Genomic DNA, 18382 nt, shown 5'->3' with positions numbered 1-18382 from the left:
AAAGTCCGTGTTGCTCGGCAACAGCCCCAAAACATCACTGCTCTTGAGAAGATCTGCATGGAGGAATGGGCCAAAATACCAGCTACTGTGTGTGCAAACCTGGTAAAGACCTATAGCAAACGTTTGACCTCTGTTATTGCCAACAAAGGTTATGTTACAAAGTATTGAGTTGTATTTTTGTTATTGACCAAATACTTATTTTCCACCCTGATTTACGAATAAATTCTTTACAAATCCTACCATGTGAATTCATGGATTTTTTTTCCACATTCTGTCTCTCACAGTTGAAGTGTACCTCTGGTGCAAATTACTGACCTCTGTCATCATTTTAAGTGGGGGAACTTGCACAATCGGTGGCTGACTAAATACTTTTTTGCCCCACTGTATGTCAGCAAATACACAGCTGATTTGGGTTTTCAACATTTACCTGCAATGATCCAACAGCATTAGTCTTTGACTACGATCCAGAAATGACATTATTTAGATTGATTTTATATGCACAGGCTTTAATACTTGCCCTGCATGTGTGCTGCCATAGTAAACAACAAGCAGCCAGAGTGTTTATAAGAAGTACAGTGTGCAGAAACTCATACATACACACATACACATAAATACTGTGTGAGTTTTGAAAGGAGGACAGCTATAAGTTCATACGCGTCTCTCACTGCATGCAAGCTCAAACACAAGTGAAGCGAGCTTTAGCTGCAGAGCTTGTGCCTATCGAGCGGACCACAATAGTTAATCAGTCCCAAACTCCACTTTCACTAGCTGCTTGCTGTTAAATAACCACTGTGGTGATAAAACAGATGGTGGGACAGCTGATAGTTACTAAAGATAGCATTCCTCAACAACTTCACATCAGGTGGTAATAAGTCTGTCTCAATGACTGTTCGCAGTTTAGACTGAGCCCTAGTCAATGAGCTGTTGTGATCACGCTTCTAACACTCCCTATCGACAGTGGCCTACTAAGGATGTCGTGCTCAACAGTTTTTCTTGTGAAAGAATAACAGAAATCAACTTTTAGCCCAAAATAGGACTTCACTTCCTTGGGTGTGAAGCAGATTGGATGAATGGTGGTGAGGAGAGGGGGGAAAAGGGGAATAAGAGAGAAGCCTTTATAATAATATCAAATAGAACCCCGGTGAAAGATTTTAATAGTTTATTGCCCAAAATCTCCAAATGCAGATTGATTCCATATCTAATTAGAAACTATGACTCTGAGTTCATCTGTCAACAGCATAATCATTCACAAAGATTAGCCTCGGGGAGCTTCCAGTCCCGATAATGAGAGCGAGACGTGATTGAAGGAATGAATGCTGGCTCACTGACTGTCCTCATTTCTACTGTTTCGAGTTTCTGAGAAGACATCACATTAAAGCTGGACTGAACCTCGTGCTCAGGGTTCCGGCAGGAGGCTAAAGAGCTGACAGCACAGTGCTGGAGATCTTCACATGAAGTACTCCAGAGAAACCACTCAGAGACATTGTCAGCAGGAACATAGAGCTGACTGACAAGACAAGGGTAGAAGTGTTCCATCAGTTGTTAACAAGTCCCGGAGATTAATTATCACGGCTGTAATATCGTCCAGATAAATTCCCTGACACTGCAAGGCTCTCAGATAATATGAAACAGTCTTCTAAACTCTCAGTTGCACACACTTCTTAAAAAGAAAACTGATCATGCTACATTTACACAGGACAAAACTTGTTTGCCTTGTTTCTGTGTCCTTCCTCCGAAATACATTTTCCCATTCTGTTAGATGTAGTTTGGCAAGTGCATCAGAAAGCCCTTATTATATGGAATAGAGTACAAAGAAAACAGAAATAAAAGCAATGTTATCCATCATCATGTGGACAATTAAATCTGATTTCTGTATACATTAATGTCATTAAATGCCTCCCACTTTACCAACTTTACTTTTTGACTGGTGGGTTTATAGCTATGCTGCCTAAATTAGCAATTACAATCATTAGCAGTTACAGTATGAAAACGTTCTCCTAAATAAATAAATTAAATAAATAAATAAATAAATAAATAAAGACCTTTAATTATCATTCTCTGCGGAGCTGCCATAAAATCTCCCTTTTCCTGGAAATAAAAAAAACTCTTCATAGAAACGCTGAAACACCTTTTGTATGTGATACACTGTTCATTAACTGGATTCTTTGTCTCTAACAAAAAATTATGGTGAACAAAGAGCCGTTTCAACAAAGCCCTGTTCCGATTACAGCAGGAACAAGCCCTATGGCAGACTCGAGGCACAAGGACTGACTTGGGTTACAGCAACTACAGCTGGCTGCAGGCTCAAGGCCAACACACAATCAGTATTCAGACCCACAGCTGGCAGAACAATCAGCATTGTCTAAAACCTAAACTGCTTCACTCAGACATGATATTGTCGTCCTCAAACTCGAGGAATACTTGCTGGCTGGTCTCTGAACAACCACCTTCTCTGTTCATTCTTTAGTCTATTGATGGTTTACCAGTTAACAAACAATCAGACCCACAGGTCAAAGTGTCTGGTTACGTTTGCAGAGGAAAGTGAAGTAAGGAATGTGAGGTAAATTGTCCTGAGAGATCAACGTAAGGTCTGGAAAAGTATTCACAAGGTTAGTGTTAGCAGGCTTTTTATCCATTGCTGTGCAGTGAATTCTTTTGAGGTCACATGTTTAGTCAGTCCTGTGTACGGATACAGATCAACTTGTGTCATACATGAAGCACACTTTCACCCAACAAAAAGCCTAAATTCAGTTTAGTTCAGCTTGAGTCACAAACAGTAAGACATGGTCAATGTGATGCATCTCAAAGTAGCAGCAAGATTTGTGGTGGAGATTCTGTGAAAGGGTTACTAAGGCTCGTAGCTGCCGAGAGTTTAAGGATCTCTCAGCTGGTTGGTCACACGCTACTGAAAACCAATGTGTCAGTTAGTTATTGGCTTTTGCTCTCAGTCACTCTCCCCGTGGCTACTGTACATGTCTGCTCCAGTTTGTAGCAGCTACCAAGGCAAGGCAGTGCTGTTGCAGTGCTTTATATTCAAAAACACACCAGTCTGGGATTGAGTGCCAACTGGACACCCTGTGTCCCCTATCACAATTTTTTTCCATATAAATTATATATAAAGTTCAAGGAAATTCCCTGCTGCATGTTTATTAAGTTAATGAATAATTCTGCTAAATTACTGAGATTCCAACTATTGAGCAAAATAATCATGACTATGGTTTTTGTGCTACAGCAGCACTAAAAGCTCACAGGCTCAAATTAATTTTTATTTTTTTTAAGCATCCCTGTAGACTGTCAGTTTAACATTAATCAAGAATTGCAGATTTGGAAACCGTTCTGATAGAACTGAGAGAAACCTTGGAAAAAGAAACATCTAGATCACATGGTGTTTTAGATAAACATGACGGTGAATGGTCCTTATTGCTGCGAGAGAAAGACTGCTTTATGTAGGTGAACAGAGTTGGGCTTTCTGCAGGGAACAGACACTTACAGTTTAACACAACGTTACGCAGTTTCATGCCTGCCCACAGGCTGTTTACACATGCATCTGCACCAACCTCACAGTAGAGCAAGGATAACAGGCAAACACACATCGTGCAGTGTCTCACACACACACACACACACACACACACACACACAATTGTTCCAGCAATAAGACAGACACAGGGAGCTGGGTGGCAGGAGATAAGGGCCGAGGTGAGCGAGGGTTGGAAAGAGGTGCAACCAAAAATGAAGGAAACATCAATAGTAAGTGTCTTAGCTGGGCTCCGGGCCACTACGAGCAGCTAGAAGAGCTTAAGCGTGCCTTGGCATAGATTTTGGATATATGGAGCCGCACCAGAGGGATGTTTTTCCACATTCTTTCACAAGAAAATCTTGATGTCGCTGTTAAAAACACTTAACTGAGCTAAATCAGAAAGCATGGCACATACTGTTTGCATTGTCTCACCGTTCCAAGCGTTTGCTGATAACTGTTTGTGCTTCTGCTTTAAATTACGGTGAACTATGTTTAATTTGAAAGCAATTAGCTACTACAATCAGCCCCAAACCCCTGTATGTTCGACAAAGCCTTTAAGGTGCTGATTCAGCATTAGCATAGTTTCAATATGTTTGGGCCATGCTGCCACTCTGATTGTATCCCTCTGGCCTCCATACTGATGGTGCCTGCTCCAGGGCCCTGTTGCATTTTCATCCATGCCCAAGTATAATCTTCTCACCAGTAATCATGGTGAGCCTCAAGTTAAAAAAGCCTCCCAGGCCAGTGGCCCACAAGCAGCAGATTATAGCAAATCAGAAATTAAACCCAGAAAGAAGGCAGGCACTGAGAATGAAGAGAAGCAAACAGAGACCCTCCAGAGCCAAGAGCTTTGCTGTTTCATTAATGCTGATGAACTTAATTCAATCAATTCTCTGCAAGATGTCACTGTGATGGTAAACAAGTCCTAATGCCATCTGCAGATGCCACTGCAAGAAAGTAGTTTTCTTCGCACACTACCTTAATCCTTCTGCAGATTTATCTGGGCTAAAGAAACGCTCGATTTTTAAAGGCCAAATCAAATCAGAGACTTATGTTGTGGATATGACAGGAGTAAGGTTTACTTTAGAAGGCAGCGGCACATTTTCGGAAATATCAAATATCCTAAATACCAAAAAGGGAGAGAGAAAAAAAAAGAAGCTGTTTAATAAAACAAAACCTACAGCCTTTTACATTTAATTGTATCTGCCCTCAGAATTTATGCCTCCAGGCTAAACAGAGGATGGGAAACAGTCGCAGACTTATCTAGATTTCAGTTGTGAGCTATTACACAGGGAGGTGGACAAATTAATAAACAAGTTTTATCTTGACAAAGAAGAACAAGAGCGTGTTTTCAGGGAAGGCCAAGAGTAAATTAAGTTCTTATCTGAGTAGAGTTTTACCTGTTGTCATTAAGCTGTGTGTATCGAGGCTGGGGATCTGGATCACCATCGTTCACATCGTAGCTGGCATCCGGGTCCTTAGAAAGGACAGATGGTTTACTGACATTTTTATGAACTTAAAAAGCATGTAAATGTTAGAAACATTACTACAGAAAAATAAAAGCAGGGCAACACTGCAGAATTAATTAGAAAATCCTTAGAATAGCCCTCTATTGTAATTGTACAAGTACAATGAAGGAAAAAAAAAAAACCTTAGCAGGTGCTACTCACATAGTTCTGCATCAGGTCAGGATGGTTCTTCTCGATTCCATCATCCAAGATTGACACCACCACACCTTTACCTGTGTAGCCCAACTGCCATGCAGCTTTAGCATTCAAGTCATGGTGGTTGCTGTTGTACTGAGGGGCAGAGAGCAATGAAATACACAGAATTTAGCTATGAGAAAAATATCTGTGAGATGACAATCAGTTTTAACCAAATGTGAAAAGGACACCTTTAATAAAAACAAATTAATAAAATAAGAGCAATTTAACATGTTTAGGTGAAGGCTGAGCTTTTTGCAAAGTTGTTTTGTTTTTTTTTTTAACCATATTTTATTAATACCTGGTAAGCCAGAGATATAGTGACGTGGAAAATAGCAATGATCATTCAGTATGCTTTTTGATGGGCTTTCGACATTCAGCTTGACCTTTGGTCAAAAGCCACGTCTTGCTTTCAACTACTTCAAAGCCCTTTTTATTTTCAAAGTGCATCATTAAAATATAATGTGTCTAGTGTAGCGTTTACTGTATTTTCCTCTTAAATTTCCACGCCTTGTGAGTGCAATTTACCAGACAGAATTATTTTTATTTCTCAAGCTTGTACTGCCATTGACACTTTTAAACCATCGACAGGAAAATAAATTAAAATGTAAACGCTGCGATCTGCAATGCTGATTCAGACTGAAAAGGTCTTTTGTGGCTTACACACTTGCTGAATAATAAATCTGAGAGGCATGTCCAAGGTTTCACTTTGGATATTGTTCATCAAATCTTTCCCATCTCTCTTAATTTTAGCATTTCCTTGGGCGCACTCATATTTCGAGCAAATTTAGAGCTGAGCATGAGATCTGCCCATGATTTATCAATTGTACAAGAATGAGTCTAATCAGACTCTTTTCCCTCCTTGATAAATATAAGCATTATTAAATATTCATTGTAACAGCAGATGCTGGAAACCCTGCCAACAGACCCACCCACACCCTCGTGTGGTCAGTCTGGTTCGTTTTAATGAGAATCAGACTTATTTAGTGCGTTGAGAGAAGAGCAGCACATTACTGATGCTCACGACCTCTTTGGACAATTGAGTATCACCAATATTATTCAAATCCACCCAATGCATTTTGCATAATGACAACCATTTACTGATTTTCTTTATTTTATTTCTGCAAGGCTGAAACAGACAGAAGTATAATCCTCTTCTGTGCTCTCCAGTGGATTAGCTGGACAAAAGGAATGATAAGAATCATCAGCTGCAGCCCTTGAAAGACACTAAAAGCACTCCCCCAACTTTCACATAAAACATATCTACATGTATCACAGACAGGTTTTTATTAAACAGTTCAACTCTTAAATGCTGTGAACTTGGCACATTTACTTATCAAAGTGCCACTAACAGTTCAAGCACAGTGGAGAACAGAGTGCGTTAAAGCGAAGACATTTTGAACAAGTGGTGAAACAAGTGTGCTTTGCATCACCATGAATAATCTTCTGCCTCAAGCAACCTCACAGTAATTGCAGGAAGAGTGAGGCTGAACAGAAAATCTCCAGAGTTGTTACTGCTGCTTTTAACAGGCCAGTGTATCAGTGGCATTCTTCAAGTCGAATGTGAAAATCAATCGACTGAAAACAAGCGCACTTCAAGATGAATCACCCCTCTCTCACTCCGCTTTTTGCTCTTTGTTGCTGTGCTGTTTATGGACCAAAGTAAACCATCAATTTCAAGAAACATGCCATTCAGAGCTGAGGGGAGCTCGGTGTACGAAAGTATGCTATTGTTAAAGCTGAATCCTTTAGGTAAAGTCACACTAGAGTGTCTTGTTCTACAAACAAGCCAGACAAACAGCACCCTCCCCAAAAACACACACAAAAAAAGTATATTGGATTCATACAGGTTTATTTTCAAACCCTGAGGAAATATCACAGCTCTAAATGTAATTACCTATATTGACTTTAGACAGATAAAAAGCTCTACTAGGCTGCAGCACAGAATTATTTTTCAAAGACTGACAGAAAAAGAAAAAGAAAAAACCCATGGCCTCTTGTTTATACTTACCAGGTACCACTGGTCTCTGAACTTGGGATCTAAAGGCTCTTCAAAGACATCCCTCTTTTTCCTCTGTTTTACCACCTGTTGCTCTGCCCAGGTCACCTAAACAGAGAAAGGACACATTAGGAGTTTAACAATGGTGAGTCTTAAAAAATAAAATAAAATAAAAAAACCTTTTAACCACACTCAGAAAATAGTACAAGAAATTAAAATGAACTGGCCACGAGTGTCACCATGTCACATAAATTAATAGAGAGTCCTCAGCAGGACAACAGCAGAAATGGTGAGATTAGAGGCACAGGAGCACTATGGACTCCTCACTAATGAGACTCACTGAATTCCAGAGCAGCTCAGGACTAATTAAAAATTTCTGTCTCACTTTGCTTGTGGGTGCACCTAGACAAGTATGCAAACCAACAACAGACAAACGGAGGCAGTTTTTGAGCCAACGCCAAACAGAACAGTAACCAAGTCTGCACTGGGTTTTCAAAACATGGGAGCTCTATCAGGAATTGTTGACAGAAGCAGAATACAGTGAATATAAGCCCGCCTTTTTACACCCTCTGCAGAATTGTTCTTGCTGTACTGCAAAACGGCTGGTTACACGAGAACAGGAGAGGGGGAAAAAAATGTGTCAGAGGAGGAAGACAGAGAAGTGCCTGCTGCAAGGACGAGCACCTGATTTGAAGGACGACTAAATCACAGCACACCCCTCTCCCCGCCTCTACAGATCACTAGAGACACAAGGCTGAGAGAAGCAAGAAGTAAATGAAGGTCATTTCGACAGCTACACTGAAGCAATGCCAGTTCAAAAAGTGACAAAAGGGAGGTATTTCACTTAAGGTATGTACGTGAGGTCAATCTATCCAAGCGGAAATGTTAACATCCAGATTCATCCGGGGTCAACGGGGGTGACGTGTTACTGTGGCAGTTTACACCAGACTGAAAATAAGGGCCATAACAGAGCAAACCACAAATACAGACAAGCACGCATATTTTAAAAAAATAAAAATAAAAAAATGTTACCATACACAGAAAAATAAATGTCTACGCTTACTTCCTTTCCATTTTCAATTCTCTTGAAGTGAGATCAAGGTGGTGCAACATCTCAGACTAAAAGGTTACTATGATTCTCTCTCTCCAAGACTGTTATTTATATCTTAACAGCAAATGTCATGTTGTACACAGAGACAAGATAATAATAAAGTATATTAAATATTGCTTCTCAGCACTGAATCAAATTCTATCAAATCTAAAAAAAAAAAAGAAGGCAATCAAACGAGCCATTCATTTTGCAAGAGTCACACAGCATGTTATGTCCAGGGGCAGCTGTGGCTCAGGGGGTTGAGGGGATTGTCTGCAAACTGGAGGGTTGGTAGTTCTGAATGTTAAAGTATCCTCAGGCAAGATACTGAACCTTGAGTTGCCCAGATGCATCCAAAGAACTTAGACATACAAAAAAAAAAAAAAAAAAACAACAACCAAAAAAACCCAAACAAACTGTACTTTTTAGTGGCCCCCATTTGGCCACCCCTATGTAAAAATTCAGGAGCCATCCCTGCCTGTATCATGTGTGCTATTTGCTAACACTTGATGCTGATCTCTCAATCCAAGCTATGTAGAGTTAGCAGCTTTGTAAAGTCCACCTGACAACCATCTCTTCTCTCTCAGGGCACAACAAAGAGACAACATTTGGTTTTGCCCTGAGAGAGAAGTAGTACTAGAAGTTGCCTATTGATATGAGCTATTGGCTAATGCTTGTAATTTTACTTAGTAGCAGTTAGTAGATATTTGGTTTTATACTGCTTTTGACCTTAGGTTAGAGAACTGTCTTGCTTTTGCTTTTTGTGTTAGTCTAGTGTTGGGTTGGTTTGAAGCCTTAAAAAAAAGATGTCTTGAAGCAAATAAACTGCTAATCTCTAGGCAGGAGATTTAACAAGTACCCTAATTACTCTGAAAAGGGCAGGTAACAGTACAGTTTAGAGAAATAAAGCGAGCTGATGATATGCAATGTCTTTCAGTCACTCTAATATTGGCTTCCTAAGGAAAAGGGCACAACTGACAAAAATGATGTCTACAGTCAGTTGTACGCTGTGACCAATTTGTAATTTTCAGTCATAAAAAGAAAAAAGTATGACATTTTCTCCTGCGTCATCACGTGGTTCTACGGGACTTTCTCTTCTTCGTTTTCTGCAATGTTTTCATCACACCTTAATCTTGGTTTCACACCTACGCAGGGTCGATGGTTGTTGTGCAACATTTCCACAATGATTCTGTTCAAACAGATCAAGATTCTTGGAAGACAGAAAATGTTTGCAAAGTCTGATGCAACACAGGAAATTCAAAAATTTGCAACAGAGGATTTTCACTATAAACATGGTGTGTGTGAAGTGTATACTACTAGATCTAATCTCATCAATTAATGCAAGTCATAGTTCAAGTGTATGCCTTTGGTGCAGAGAAGGCATGCCACCTTTATTACACTCTATACATTAAAACCAATATAAAATTACTGATCCTTTTAGGGTCTTTTTCATCTTTGTATGACTAAAAGAAAACACTATTTTTGATACAAACAGCAGCCACTGCAGTTTAGAAATCAGTACTTGTCCCATTACCTGTTAAGGTTGCTTAAAACAGAGTTAATCTTTCCTATGTTAGTCATAATAGATGACTGCCAAGTCATACACACTCGACTTCCAGCAAACATGCAGAATAGCTTCCCTGCAGTCGTTACAGTTCCTGCTCCTTTCAGCTTCAGGCATCTCAGTGACACCAGTTATTTCCAGCTAATTTGTGCAGTCAGTCATCTTAATGTCACACACAGTTCTTGGAAATGTCCATCAAACTGAACAAAGACATAATTTTCCACTAATTAATGTATTAGAGAGGAGTACTTTAGTTCTAGTCACAAGGAACTGACAGCAGAGATTAGTGGCCCGGGCATGTCCATAAACTATGCACACAATGAGGATGCAGAGTTTTAGAAATGCATCTCTCCGCTGACACCTTACATTATTTACCAATCATTTTTAATAGCGCGTCTTTTCTATAAATTGAGCATCTCCATACTTAAGTAAACGGTGAACAGAAATGGTGTAAGTTATATACTTTTTCAAAGCCAAACTTGGACAGATTCCTACTTTTTCCTGGAGTGTAGCAAGCATTTCCACTTTCTACCTTTTAAAAAGAGTCTTTTGAAAACCTTCAATAGTCTGTGACAGAACACAAAGTATCTATGAAGTTGTCAAATGGGCACTTTTATTAAAAGGAGGCTTTGAAAATTAAAAACTGTCTGTCTATCTCATACGCCCAGACCGGCCAACGCACAACTAATGTTTACAAACAGACTGCCTTGGCTCATGTTTAGGTGGAGAGTCCTATCTCTGCAACACATAGGCTCCCCACCCTTCCCATCTTACCCAACCACTGCTTTGCCCTTCATTATACAAACACAGCATCCTCCCACAGGGACCAAGTTGGAGCCTCAAATGAGGAATCATTCCCATAAAGGAATACAGTCGAGTGCCATTCGTATCACACCTCAGTCACAATGTCATTTATGTTTACAGAGCTGTTATTATTCTTGACATAAAAAGCCTCAACCAGTCAAACCTATTACAGCAAATCCAGCTTACAGTGCTCTGTGTATGCGCGCATCTTCTTTTTCTTCTATTCAACAAAATAATGAAATGAAGTAAACTTCCCAAACAAACCAAAAAGAAAAGCACAGACAGCATAAAACGGGACAGCTGAAGTCACGGAGGTAGTAGATAGACCCAAGCTTTAAATCTTGAACAGACCCTATTAACAGTACTCTCAGCTCTGTCGTCATTCTATGAGATCTGGCATAGGTCCAGGTGCTTTTGTAAGTAATTAGATGCTCTTCAAAGAGTTTACTGAGCCTTTTGTTCAGGCTTCATCTCAATCAGTTTAAAAGCTGCAGAGGGCCTTGCTAAGATTTAAAATTCCTTTCATTTGAAGCATTTCTGCAATATTTTATGGAAAAACACTTGGGCTGATGCAAATGCAAGTCCGACCTGCTGGTTTTCAAGCTCTGATCAAACTATTCATTACAGGAAAGTTTAAAATGTGTAGCAATGCTAATACGTTTGCAAGTTAATGATAATTGTGCAAAGCTCTACTGATAAAATAAACTCACGAATACTGACAAACTAATCTGACCATCGTGAACTAGACAGGAGGACATGAAACTGTAAGGCTCCACTTTCTCTGAGTTGCTGTGGGGGGGAAAAGGATTCAAAAACAGGAAATGGAACACCAGCGTTAAAGGAAATCCCAAAGAGGGAGGTGGGCCACTTCTAACATGTACGCAAACAAACCCAGCAGAAGTTGTTCTACTCCCAGTGTGCACCTGTACTGCAGAGATGCAGTGTGTGGCCAGAGATACTTCAAGGCAGATTTCATTTCTTTTCTTCCGAGGCAGCAGTAGTTTTGATGCACATAATGATTCTGCAGATGCACCTGTCGAGATTACTGTAACGGGCATTAAATTTCGAGGTTTACAGAATAGACAGGACACAATTTAAATGCAAATACATTTATATCGTTTCCAGAGACTTGTACGAAAGCAAAGAGGAGCTTTTTTACAATTTACAAGGAGGAGAGGAACAGTGTTGAGAAGCTGGAGCCAGATTATAAAAGTCTATTCACAGTTATGCATCATGTTATTTTAGTCAGGTTTTTTCAGTGAAACCCAGTGCACACAGATCACTGTGATCCAGTGTCAGGGAGAAACAAAAAACAAACAAAAAAACAAAACAAATCAAAAAAACCATCAGCGTTTAAATGAATAGAATAAAATATATGCAAGTATAATATTATATATAATATTATATATAATGTTATAGTTTTTTCTTTTCTGCATAATTTAGAATCCACTGCAATCAGCTGGAAGTTATGATTTAACTTTTGATTCCTGCATGTGATTCGGTCTGAAAGTCACCCTAAACTCTCCTGTCACAAAAACAGAAGGTCATTTCCAGCTCCTTCAAAGATTACACAACAACGGGGCAAAATTTTTTACATAAAACACTATGGAAACCCACTGAGCTGAGCTTAGAGCTGTAATAATTGCTTAATTAATGGATCAAAGGATTATCTCAGGAGGTAAAATGGGTCGCTCATTAATTACAAGGTTGGTGGTTCAGTTCCGGCTCCCTTTTTATGCACCCCTCAGGCCAGACACTGAAACTGGCTTCGGATGGTCACCCCAGCATGTTGCACAATAACCTGCTGCTTTAGCTACATGTGAAGTTGAGGCATGTCATACATCTATATCCAAATTGATACATTGAATGGTACACTAGTTGATGTTTGCATTTATGCTTATGTGGTCAGTAATTTAGCAACTTTAGTAGTTAGCAGATACAGACAAAAAAGTTTACTACAAAGCTGCCATGTTTGACAAGTTTTTGTATTTTTTTTCTATATTGATTTGGTTTTAAGTAGAGATGGCACGATACCACTTATTAATGTCCGATACCAATTCCGATATCATAAATTTGGATATCTGCCGATACCTATATGAATCCGATACAGTGTATTTTGTAATCAAAAACGTTTTTATAAATATCTTGTTGCATTTTGTATAAGTTCATACTAAATTTATGCAAAAAATACACTCCACCCAAAACATTTTACAGTTCAGCAACACTGATCAATCTAATAGATTTAAACCTACACCGTCCTCCCTATTCTGGTATTTTAAAGAGTACTTAGTGGAAATATTAAGCAACCTAACTAATAGAGTTGCCAACTCCCAGCAAAAATATTAGGGAACCACCCCCTGCCCTTAATCGATGTAATTAACTTTAATTTAATGCGAGTGTAAAACAAATGCACAGAAATCAATTATTTTTCTACAATATTTAAATAGATTTAACATCTCAGGAAAAAGTACTATAGCTTACTAGGGTGTATATTAGACTTATTAGTTACTATATACAATAATGGATTTCTATACATTTAATCAGATGACCACTTTTGTAAGATTCAGATAATTATTTATTCAAAGGTTTTAAATGACATAACAAAGAAAAATATTTATTTGTGCCCCCCTTTCTCTGTTAATGCCCAAAACTTTGCTAGACCCGCCCCTGCACAGTTACCAGCCGTCAGCTATGTAGAAAAGGATCCTGCTGTTATTTGTCTCTCAGAAACAGTTCATAACTTCCCTTCAACTCATTCATGTCACCTAAAAGGTAAACCTGTTTCTCCATCACCTGTTCAGCTCTGATGATTCAGTAAGGACATCTCCTGGTTTTATCTTCATGTTTCCCTCTCATATCCAAACCGATGTCATGACCAGCAGCTTTTACAGCTGTGGCTCCAGCAAACATCAGCTGATAGTAGAAAGTAATATTAAATATATTCTAACAACAGCTGATCACGCTGAAAAGTGCTCCTGTTGTTTATCCGCTGGTCTCCTCTTTCTAGCGCAAAGTGGGCGATAAACAAACAAGAAAGACGAGACTTGCGGCAGAAAAGCCGATCAGCTGATCATTGATCAGTTTCATGTTTGAAGTAATAACAGGAGAGGAAGGAGGAGTGAATGAGAGAAGTAGATGCAACTGCGCAGCAAAGACAGAATAACTCCAGCTTTGTGTCTATTTTTTAATTCTAGCTGAAGTACGGGACAAATCGCTTCCTTTTCACTTCAATATGGAACTCCAATGGCCAGTCCAGCTGTGGCTCAACATATCAGTTGTTAAGCTTAATGTGGAAATACTATGCAAACATTCAGTGATGAACTTACACACTTGCTTTACTTCTCTGGGATAGTTTTCGCCGAGATGAAATGCCGCGGTTAGGAAGCATGTAGCGAGGCTCCAAATGCTCCAACAGCCGCTCTGTCACGTGACACATACTGCTCCGATGCGCCGATCTGGGTTACGCCAAGTAGGGCGTTTTGTGAGGTGATTTTGTGATACTTCGGATCGGATTACATTTTTTTATTTCTCTCCGATATCCGATCCAGTAATTTATGTCGGTATCGGACTGATACGTAATATCGGATTGGTCCATCTCTAGCTTTAAGTGTCTTTTTTCAAAATGAATGATTTTCTTTCATTTAGAAGCATTAAAAAGAATCCTTCAAACATTCTCTTTCTCACTTGCTTTCCCACAGCCATGAATGTTAATTTCACACCCTTCCCTATGTCCCTCCCAGTGGGGGTAGGACACTGACTCATTTTCACACTAACCTCAAACTCCTACAAAAAAGCAAGAAAACACAGACATGTGAATTTTCAAATTACAACAGTTAAGGAGGAGGAAGAATCAGGTCGATAGAGAACTGCATGTTCACCTTCCAAGCCCTTGAGTAAATGAGGGGTGGGGGGGGGGGGAGAATTTCAGTCCTAGCATCAACAGTTGCCTCTCGCAACTGTTGATGCTAGGACTGAAGTGCTGCGTTTAAAAAAAAAAATAAAAGGGAGAGGAAATTGTTTGGACTGACAAACCAGAAGAAAGATCTCTTACATTTTTTTAAGTTAGATTATTATTACAATGCCAAACAATAAAAACAGAATGACTTTAATATTGAACATATGGTAATAAAATGCAAGAAAATCTGCCTGCACGACATAATGGGGTTGTCATCTATTTTATCAACCTAATTGTTCAATATGTTAAACACGTTTATTCCCCATTATCCCAGCCCATGTACACTGAACAGCTACTTTATTTGGTACACAGTGGTTTGCCTACAGATCTGCTTTAATTCTTCATAGCATCGTTTCAACAAGGTTGCTGGAAACGTTTCTGAGGTTAGACAAAATCGATGTGCAAAACCAACCGAAATTGACACCAAAGCACAGTTTGTTCACGCCAGCAGATGTGATTCTCTTTCGGTTGTGTGGGAAAATCCCAGCCTTTCTGAAATAGTCAGACTGACACCAACAATGATCCAAAAGTCACTTAAATGAATTTTCTCCCTCATTATGACGCTCAGTTTGACCTTTGTCTTGATTGCACCGGCATGACTAAATGCACCGAGTTGTTGCCATTGGACTTTCTGATTAGATATTTGTATGAACAAGCAGTTGAAGAGGTGTACCTAACAAAATGGTTGGTGAGCCCACACAAGGCACTGATCTTATTAAAAAACAAAAAACAAAAGCACGAGTGCCATTATTTAGGTTTGTGTATGGAAATAAAACTTTTGGAATATTTATGTTAGTCTTAAAAGCATTTCTGTTTATCTGTTTATGTTCTTATAAACTTTGCAAGACTTTGTTCCCCCATTTCTGACATTTTAGATGACAACCCATAGCAAATGATTTTAAGAGATGGTTTTATATTTGAAAATAAATAAATAAAAAAAATACATCCAAAGTAGGATTTATAAGCTTTAAAGAGAGTGCGGTTTACTAGGTCAAACACAATTCTAAAGCCCGATTCACTACCAACTTCATCCAAAATGCCCAAAAATAAACCCCAACACTGCAAAAATCCATCCCACAAAGTGCGCTCTAGCATAAAGCAGCAGTTTCAACACTTCACACCTAGTCAGTCATCATTGCATTAGAAACCAACAGACTTCCTTTGCATGCACGACTGTAGCACCAAAAACAAATGTCTTACCTTGGGATCGTTTAGTAGACGGACGTGCGTCCCCCTGTGATCCGACAGTGATCTCTTCACCACTGTGCGATGCCGGAAGTGATAATAATCACCAAATACCTGCAGAGATAAGGAGATATGATCCATTATCACATCAGAGCCATTTAAGTCTCTCTGTAGTCTGATAACAACTCTTCATATGATAATATGTTCAATAAAGTATGAAATCACTGTAGTCTCTATCCTTTCATATCCTCGACCAATAAATCAATATTTCCAGGAAAATCACAACTGTGTGTACAGAGCCAGTGCAAAGTCAGGCAACACGCAGCTGGCAGTTAATTTATAAAATAATACACAGGTATTGGTAGGACCTTCACAGCAGTTATAGAAATATTTCATAAATATATACATATGCTCATATAAAGTGTACACATAGTTACATAAAATTCTTAAAGAAAAATACAACATAACAGATGATAAAAAAAAAAATCAAATTCATGTTTCTATTTACTACAGTCCATCTATAAACCCATTTTGGCCTGGCTTATCTCTCCCATCTTTGCAACCATTTCTCTCCACATTTTGCGGCACCTAATTAGGCTAATGGGCTGCCAGCAATGCATGACACGATGTACTCGCATTGTTTGTGTAAACCTACCCCACCCCACTCATGGTACCACAAACTTGACTTACACATTACTCATTGGGAAATCCTATACGTGACCCATATTCCTCTGTAATCAGTCCATTAATACAGTATGAACCTAGGTTATTAATATTGAGCAGCAGCACACTTGGGAGAACAAGTTGTCTAAGCAAATGAAAAACACTTCACATCACAGCAGAGCAGTTTCAGAGGGAAAGAAACATGGTAGCTTTGTTTTACTTTATTTTTTTAAAAAGTATATATTTAAAAAACAAAAAAAGAAAAGAAGAAGAAGAAAAAAAACACTATAATAACCCATTATCACACTGATCCTTGTTTTCAAAGCCCCGCATTATGAAATGATTCAGTATGTTATAGAAACAATGCAATTAAACATTTTTTAAAAGGGCTATGAATGAAAGTAAAATGTTCTCGGGTGGTGGTGAAGCGGTGCCTCTAATTAAGCTTTTTTTTTTTTTTTTTTTAAGTTTAGTTTCACTTTTTGTTTTCAAAAGAAGGATTTCCAAAGCCAGTTTTGAGTGTTAAAAATGTTGATGGGTAGCCTTAATTAGGAGTGGAGAACAGCCATATATAATCAGTGTCTGCCTGAGCCCGTTTGTCACTGCGTGCTACATGGACTGTTGATACAGTCTGTCTAATGAGTGATGACTAAATAAACTAACTAAATGAATTAATGGTGAGAATCTGCACACCCCAAAAATAAATTAATTGACACCGAATCCAATTTTATAGTCTATTACTAATTTAAATCATGTTTCAATAAAAAGAAACGGACTCAAGGTTTAGCTTGCTTTTGTACTAGTTCTCTACTGGTGTTTTGACTTTCTGATCAATTATTAAAGCAAATGTACTCATCAGTTAGAGCAAAAATTACCAATGAGTTTTGGAGAGAGAAAAAATACCCATGTATACTCAACTAATCAAACAATCAAAAACTGTATTGAGTAGCAGCTGATTTTCCCTTTCCTTATGTTTCTTCTCAGTTTCCCTGCTTGTTCCCGCTCTGCATTTGTGTGATTTCTCTCCAGCCGCCACTTGCACACTCTTGCACTGATCCACTAATCAACCTCCGGCTGGATACATTCCGGCTCTTCACTCAATTATCTCACACATTGTGCAGTTAGCCAATGTGTTCCAAATACAACGGACAGCTTCTAGTTCAGTTGTTTTCTTGTGCTACCAAGCCTGCCAGCCCTGCCCCCTCTTCCACATCCACTGTTCCAGCCACGCTCTCCTTCCTGCTCCACCTTAAGCAGTTTCCTTGCTCCCCACCTCATGCTCATCCTGACAATGGTACTGTACAACAAATTCAGTTCAACTGCTCATTCTGCTGGAATCCTGCTTTTGCTCCTCATTCGGCTTCTTTATATTCGAACTGTTAACTAAAACATACTTACACATTTTTTTTGTGTGTGTGTTGTGTGTCCCAGTAGAGATTGGTGTTGAGCTAAGGTAGTGCAACACTCCTCAACTCTAAAACAGATACGGCTCAGCCCACCAACCTCCTCTGCTCCCATTTAATCACAGTAAACAGGCCAATTCAGCCTGGCTGACACAAAAAGCTCCTGCACACAAAAACCAAAGGACAATAGGGAGGCAATAACCGAGAGGGAGGACACACTTTACAGTGATATTTAGCTCAGAGGTGGGACTACCAAAACCACAAGTCTCTGTGTGCAAAAATCATTAAAGAACAAGTCTGGATATAAAAGGGGAGAGAACACTGACAACCAAAAGGCATTAGCCGAGCCAACCAACCCTTTTCCGAATAAAAGAATGAAAGCAGGTAGCGTGTCCATTGAGTTTGCCAAGATAAGAGCCTGGGAGGCTGGACACTGATCAAAGACATGGGCAAAGAGTGGCAGGATTCATTAAGCAACCTTAAATAACACCAACATCGG

General features: G+C 39.1%; 1 protein-coding gene across 4 annotated transcripts in view; it reads right to left on the bottom strand.

Moving 5' to 3' along the window:
• The window catches only part of furina (furin (paired basic amino acid cleaving enzyme) a), an 82788-nt gene that overhangs the window by 26185 nt on the left and 38221 nt on the right, over window positions 1-18382 (bottom strand). For all 4 annotated transcript variants that reach the window (XM_085175988.1, XM_085176154.1, XM_085176237.1 and 1 more), the window contains exons 3-6: window positions 15833-15931; window positions 7232-7327; window positions 5188-5316; window positions 4918-4994 (exon numbers count right to left, since the gene is read on the bottom strand). In XM_085175988.1, coding sequence (XP_085032114.1) covers window positions 4918-4994; window positions 5188-5316; window positions 7232-7327; window positions 15833-15931 — 401 coding nt within the window. The remainder of the gene's footprint in view (window positions 1-4917; window positions 4995-5187; window positions 5317-7231; window positions 7328-15832; window positions 15932-18382) is intronic.

This window comes from Neolamprologus multifasciatus, chromosome 1, assembly GCF_963576455.1.
Source record: "Neolamprologus multifasciatus chromosome 1, fNeoMul1.2, whole genome shotgun sequence".
Classification (NCBI taxonomy): Eukaryota; Metazoa; Chordata; class Actinopteri; order Cichliformes; family Cichlidae; genus Neolamprologus; species Neolamprologus multifasciatus.
The sequence above is the reverse complement of the archived record's forward strand: the minus strand, read 5'-3'. Positions and strand labels throughout refer to the sequence as shown.